At 34.1% G+C, this 7196-nt stretch overlaps 1 protein-coding gene across 2 annotated transcripts in view; it reads right to left on the reverse strand.

The window, feature by feature from the left end:
- Positions 1 to 7177, reverse strand: part of LOC117331716 (centrosomal protein of 41 kDa-like) — a 58173-nt gene extending 50996 nt beyond the window's left edge. For both annotated transcript variants that reach the window (XM_033890565.1, XM_033890564.1), the window contains exons 1-3: positions 7108 to 7177; positions 6961 to 7024; positions 3490 to 3537 (exon numbers count right to left, since the gene is read on the reverse strand). In XM_033890565.1, coding sequence (XP_033746456.1) covers positions 3490 to 3537; positions 6961 to 7024; positions 7108 to 7146 — 151 coding nt within the window. In that variant the 5' untranslated portion in view covers positions 7147 to 7177. The remainder of the gene's footprint in view (positions 1 to 3489; positions 3538 to 6960; positions 7025 to 7107) is intronic.
- Between the last annotated feature and the right edge of the window lie 19 nt (positions 7178 to 7196).

A 7196-nucleotide genomic window follows, 5' to 3' on the forward strand; every position in this document is an offset into this window, starting at 1 on the left:
TCAGTCTCAGCCACTGTCATGATTTATAATGGACAAGCTTCACTTTCAGTTAAGGCTGCAGCTAAAGATTCCTGTTGATTTTTTGTACACCATACTACATCAGATTCACCAATTACATTGTACTACATCAGATTCACCAATTACATTGTACTACATCAGATTCAACAATTACATTGTACTACATCAGATTCACCAATTAATACATCAGATTCACCAATTACTACATCAGATTCATCAATTACTACATCAGATTCACCAATTTCTACATAAGATTCACCAATTACTACATCAGATTCACCAATTAATACATCAGATTCACCAATTACTACATCAGATTCACCAACTACTACATCAGATTCACCAATTACTACATCAGATTCACTAATTACTACATCAGATTCACCAATTAATACATCAGATTCACCAACTACTACATCAGATTCACCAATTACTACATCAGATTCACCAATTACTACATCAGATTCACCAATTACTACATCAGATTCACCAATTAATACATCAGATTCACCAATTAATACATCAGATTCACCAACTACTACATCAGATTCACCAATTACTACATCAGATTCACCAATTATTACATCAGATTCACCAATTAATACATCAGATTCACCAATTAATACACCAGATTCATCAATTACTACATCAGATTCACCAATTACTACATCAGATTCACCAATTACTACATCAGATTCACCAATTACTACATCAGATTCACCAATTACTACATCAGATTCACCAATTACTTCATCAGATTCACCAATCATCATAAATTCCTACTATTTGGCAATTAACTATAACACCTTAAATTGTTCTGTTTAATATCATCCAGGACATGTTCATTGTATATATCATATTTGATAAAATTCTGCATTAATGGCATAAAGATGTTGAAAGATTTCTCATTGAATATTATATAAATCTACACTTCATTCTATGACAGCATACTACACAGCTGTCTGGTATATAGTAATTGTTTTACTTGTGATTGTGTATAAATACAGATGTTTTAATCTGTCATATATGAGTGAGATACATATGATATTTAAGAAAACCAATACATTTTCTATGATTTTCATTTTTAAAGATGAAAAAAACACAATAATTTTATATGTGCCTATAAGTCTATTCAAATCAGTAGCAATAATCTATAATGATGCAAGCTTGACAACAACACAGCACCATTTCAATTGAATGGGTTGAAATTTTCTATTTCAGTGTTCACAATAATCAAATAGGACCTTAATTCTTTGTTTAAAAGCTGCACAGTATTGAAGGAAAGGGATGGTTCAAAATCACTTATTCTATCTTTGCTTTTTTGCACTATGTCAAATGAATTAATGAATATAATTTTAAAAGAGGAATGGAAGAGTTGCATCCCTTTACATTGACTGGAGATGAATTTTTTCGGGATCCATGTGGTGGGGAATGGAAGAGTTACACCCCTTTGTATGGAGGTATCACTTAAATCAATGTAATGAATGTGTCAGGGAATGGAAGAGTAGAACAGCATGATTATTCAGACTTTAAAACTTACTTCAGTGAAAGTTCATTGCAATGCTAAGGCCCTACCTGATGAGTGAGTGATTATAATCTGCGAGAGAACCGACATTATATGCCTCCGTGAGTCCCTTGCATTATAAACTTTCTAAATATCAAAATGTGTAACCTCTTAGAAAGCATATCAAGATAATGATGCTAAAGTGTCAAAGTGATCTGCTGAGGAAAATGCTGATGCAGATATAAATAAAATGTTGAAAAAACAAAGGATGATTGAAGGAATCAAATTGCTGCTTTGGCTAATCTGTTGAGTCGACAGGAGGCCCAGACTCCTGGCAAAATACTTTCTTAAGGATGATAATCAAGTCTACCAAGTTTCAGAGAAATTTGTTAAAAAATGTGAGAGATATGTACAAAACGATTAATCATTTTGACAGAAAGACAATGCAGCATTATCGGACTACCCAATGTTGATTGCACTATGTTACGCCATACTTATCATCCGTGGGTCAACTCAGAGGAAATTCCTCGTTTCAATATGGAAGCTATTTAATTGGTGCCATCACATTTCCCTTTCTGAATTTCAGCCTATCAGATTGAAGGTAACATTTGCTTTAGAGAAGCTGCATATCAACAAGTGGCAGCGAGTGATCTCCAAAATGTGTAATATCAACGGGTTTAAAAGATTTCAGCAGAATATCACTGATGCCCTTTTTTTGACAGAGATGTCTTCCTATCAATTAAACAGGCCTAAGTGATAGAAAAGCCGGTTATCAGGAAATTCAGCATATATGTAAACACCGCAAAGCCATTCAAATTCCGATACTCGTTCTGTGTAATAGCTTTAGTTCAGATGTTTAAATTACATACTATGCACACCTGTGTTGTTCCAAACATCCCAAAAACGTACTTAGTTATACTTGTTTAAAACACTGAAGACATATAGGACTTCTTGCCCACTATATGTTTATCACAGGATCTGCACGCCATCATCATCATCATCATCATCATCATCATCATATATATCATCATCATCATCATCATCATCATCATCATCATGGTGCAGCCATATACTGTTACATGTACTTTTTAATATATTTTCCCTTCTAATCTGACAAGTTCTTATTCTCAAAAGGTTCTATTTATAGAGTGATATCATTGAAACAAAGATTTTTCACTGAGTTGACGCACCGTGGTGATAAGTGGAGTGTAGCATAGTGGGTATCTGATAATGACAGTGCAGAAGGACAATAACTTTTGCAAAAAAATCAAAATCAAAATTCTTTTCAGGAAAACACAACATCATGATGACGCACCGTGGTGATAAGTGGAGTGTAGCATAGTGGGTATCTGATAATGACAGTGCAGAAGGACAGTAACTTTTGCAAAAAAATCAAAATCAAAATTCCTTTCAGGAAAACACAACATCATATCATGATTATAAAGCCTACCCCGTTTCAAAGAGATCGGTTGAAAAATGTAGATTTCCATACAAAAAAAAAAAATTGAATATTGAAATGAACAAAGGGGAATAACTTTTGCAAAAAATAGTTGAATATAAATTTTTTTGTCATGAAAAAACAACTTCAAATCATCATAATAATTTTTACAAAGCTTCAAAGAAACGAGTCGAAAACAAAAGTTTATGCTGGAAGGTCGGGCAGACAATATGCCATCTATACATAATACTCCTGTCAAATTTTGACAGGTATATAAAAACTTTCCATGACTTCTTCAAGAGAAGGATGTGATGGTTTGGTTTGTCTAAAGTTATCAACTGGTGTATTAAAATATAACAACTGGTACAAATATTCTGCAAACACAAGTGTGTATCTAAACTTCTATCAATACAAATTGTATGCTAATAAACAGGGGTATAATATATTAAAAGATACATGCATGATAATTTCTAGACTGCAATTTGTAGGATAATGTACTTTGTTGCTATATCAGTTGTACAGTACTTACTTTTATTCAAATCATCAATCTTCTCCATGTACCTGGTCAAACTTGCTCCTGAAACAAATCAGTGAACAAATAGATCAAATCACATAAATTATAATAACCAATGCCACACATTTGAAACTTTTTTGTTAACTTAAAGCAAACTCAAAAATTTGCATAATGATTATGCAAATATATATAATTATATGTATCAATCTGTATGCTTTCTACAAACTACCAAACAAACTTCCAATTTGTGAGATCAATACATTTGTATATGAGTAACTACAAGAGATATATCGTTTGATATTACACAATGTCATTTGTCATGTACTGTACTTTCAAATTGTTTTCATTCAATTCTCCCATTCTTGATTATTTCTTGTTTATTGTCTCCCAGATTTGGACAGAATATTAATCATTGTTTTATATTAAGCACAAATGATTTTCAAGGTCCACATTATTATTGTATTGATCCTAATTTACTGGTTTCGTTTTGGTGGCGGTCTTTACCTCCAACAGCTCTGTATACGGTAAGTTAACTACATGTAATGATGAACCAAGGCCAACTGAATCTCAGATTGAAGAATTTAACAAACCTTCAGGAATGAGCTATTTACAATTGTCAGTATTCATGACTGAATGATAATAAATTTCAATACACTAACCTCATAAACATCTAGCTTGGCACAGATAAGTTTTTAAATGTTAAAGGAATGTTATTATTTGTGTGTGTGTGAAATGAATAAAGGTATAATAGTCATGCATAAACACATGATCTATCGATATAGTCATGAATAAACACATGATCTATCGAATAGTCATGAATAAACACATGATCTATCTTGAAACACAAAGTATATATGGACTTATACTTATTAATACTAAAATACATTGTACAGGGTTTTATAACAACAAGAGGTTTATAACAACAAGAGCTGTGTCTGGTGAGGGTGCCAGTCTGATGGAGAGCTGAGCCAATTCAGAGAGTCAAGTAGAGACATTAGAATCCTTCATACATCTACATTGATATATATTTTTTCTTTCATTCATATCATATTACATAATTTTTTACCACTATACATTAAGAGGCGGTCGTATCACACTCACACATATTTAATCCTAACCTCTTCCACCCCCCCCCCCCCCCCCCCCCATAATTTAAGACCTCTATCAACGATACTTGCAGACTAGCTAATCTTCCTGGAAGCTACATGAAACCACTGACACCAACAGGTTTCAGTTAAACCTCCAGAGGCTCAGTATATTTCATGTACAATAGTTTAAGTTGTAAACAATAGCCTGAATGGGTAATAAGTCTGACTTAGCTTATTGTTTGGCTTATCAACAAGGGTCACCATACATAGAGAGGTTGAGCTTGGTTGATGGACCTAACCAAAGGTCATTTTAAAGTGTTTTCACAATGGAATGACATGCTGTCTAGCAACATCTTACAAACAGCTTACCTGTCCTTACCAACATCCATTTGAAGCTATTAATTGTTGAACATAAAGCATTTAAGTACCAATTTTATTGACTTTATTTTGGTATCACTCACATTGGGCACAGACCAAGACTAGGTCAGCGAGACATAGCACCTATGAATAATGCATGTAGCTCCCTAGCCTGGATAAACACACAGCTGACACCAACTCAATAGCCTGGATACACACACAACTGACAACAACTCCCTAGTCTGATTACACACACAAATGACAACACCTCCTTAGTCTGGATACATACACAACTTACAACAACTCCCTAGCCTGGATACACACTTTAAAAGTTCTCTTATCACGTTTATAGTATTCATCTAGAGCAATTTCAAACTTAATAACAGGTTGAATCTATTACATCCCGAGGAAGACTGTTCCATAATCAACTACACGGAAAGTGAAGAAAATTTTCCATATATCAAGGTGACTGTGTCTTTTAAAGAGTTTGCGTGAATGCCCTCTTGTTCTACAAATGTACTACTGATGTCGCACTGAAACGTGCGTATAGTTAGTCACGGATCATAAAAGTTATTTACAATCTTGAACACATTTATAAGGTCTCCACGCATGCAGAGGTGCTTTAAGGTTGGTAGATTAAGTCTCTGCAGACGTTCCGTATATGTCATTTGTTTTAATCCAGGTATGATCTTGGTAGCTAAACTCTGGACGTTTTCAATTAGATCAATATCTTTACTCATATACGGATTCCATACAATGGAGGCATATATTCTAGGTGTGCAGGTCTAATGAGTGACTTAAAAAAAAAATTAAACATATTTTCATCCTGATAAGTGAATGTTCTTCTTATAAGACCAACAATACTGTTTGCTTTGTTAACATTTAATTGAGTATGGGTATCATTATGTGTCCTAAAGTTTAAATCTTCATCCACCATTACACCAATATCTTTTTCACTTGTTGTTCTCTCCAGCTCTATTCTCTTTCCAGATGTCTCAACCATGTAGTACTGTCTTTTAGGTTCGATTTTGGATTTAATTGAATACACTTTGCAATTCTTTGGATGAAATTTGAGAAGCCATTTCATAGACCAATCTTGGAGTTTGTTAAGATCTGTTTGCAGGGTCTCCGTATCTTGGTTGCTCTTTATTTCTGAACATAATTTTGTGTTGTCTGCCAAGAGGGGAGATGGCGAAACTGTTATTTCCGGCCAATCAATATTGTAGATGACAAATAAAATAGGTCCAAGGACACTTCCTTGAGGTATCCCACCAACTACTGGGTATATATGCAAAGATTCTCCATTTACTACTACTTTCTGAATTCTTTCTTTTAAGAAGTTTTCTATCTACGTTATTATTTGGTGATGTATGCTGTATCCTAGCCCGAGTTTCCTCTGGCCCTGACACCATGTCTGGTGTAGGGCAAGAGCGCACTACTATATGAAAACGTGGAATTATCCGACACTGTTTGGTATCGCTAAGAATTTGGTACAAACACAATAAAATCGGGTGTGACATAACACCTACCTTACATATATGGATAAATGAGATATTTAATAATTCAGGGATTAATCTAGAATTTAGGGGAAACTACTCTTTTTGGCAGTTCTAAAAAGGGGTAATCCTTGAAGCTCCTTTATATAAAGGCGCTTATGGGGTACTTTGTTGAATGCTTTCATGAAGTCCATGCAAAATTTATATTGATAGTTCTGTTTTAATATGTCTGTAACTATCCCTTAACATATTTACCACATCAAAAGCATTTGCGGATGGGTTCATCATTGATTACAAACCGTTTGGTTAGTTCTCAAATCTTACTGAAGCACCTTAAATGATATAATATGATCTAGAGACCAATTAGTATTCTACGTGTTTATTGCGTTAAGCGATTTTTGTTATATTCGTTTTTGCAAGTTTAACTGAAGTGCATACCAGATGACTCCCAAACTATCTCACAAAGTTTAATGCCAGGTCGATGAAACTGACTGTACTGCAACTTTATTTCTCTGAAACAAGTACTAGTGCCACAACTGTCTTACCTGTATCAACCGTAGGTCCGATATGGCTGTATTTTGGATTGACAGGAGTTTTTTTCGACAACGGCTGTAAAGAAAATATAATGATGTTTAGTGATAATATCATAAATCATCTCAGATTGGTAATCAATGCTTTTAAATCGAACTTACATCATGCTTTTTAGCTCTAGAAGTACTGACGGCAGACATCTTGTTTGCTTCCGTAACTAGCCGGAAAACACAAAAGCGCATGCTCATTG

Source organism: Pecten maximus, chromosome 7 (assembly GCF_902652985.1).
Source record: "Pecten maximus chromosome 7, xPecMax1.1, whole genome shotgun sequence".
Taxonomy (NCBI): domain Eukaryota; kingdom Metazoa; phylum Mollusca; class Bivalvia; order Pectinida; family Pectinidae; genus Pecten; species Pecten maximus.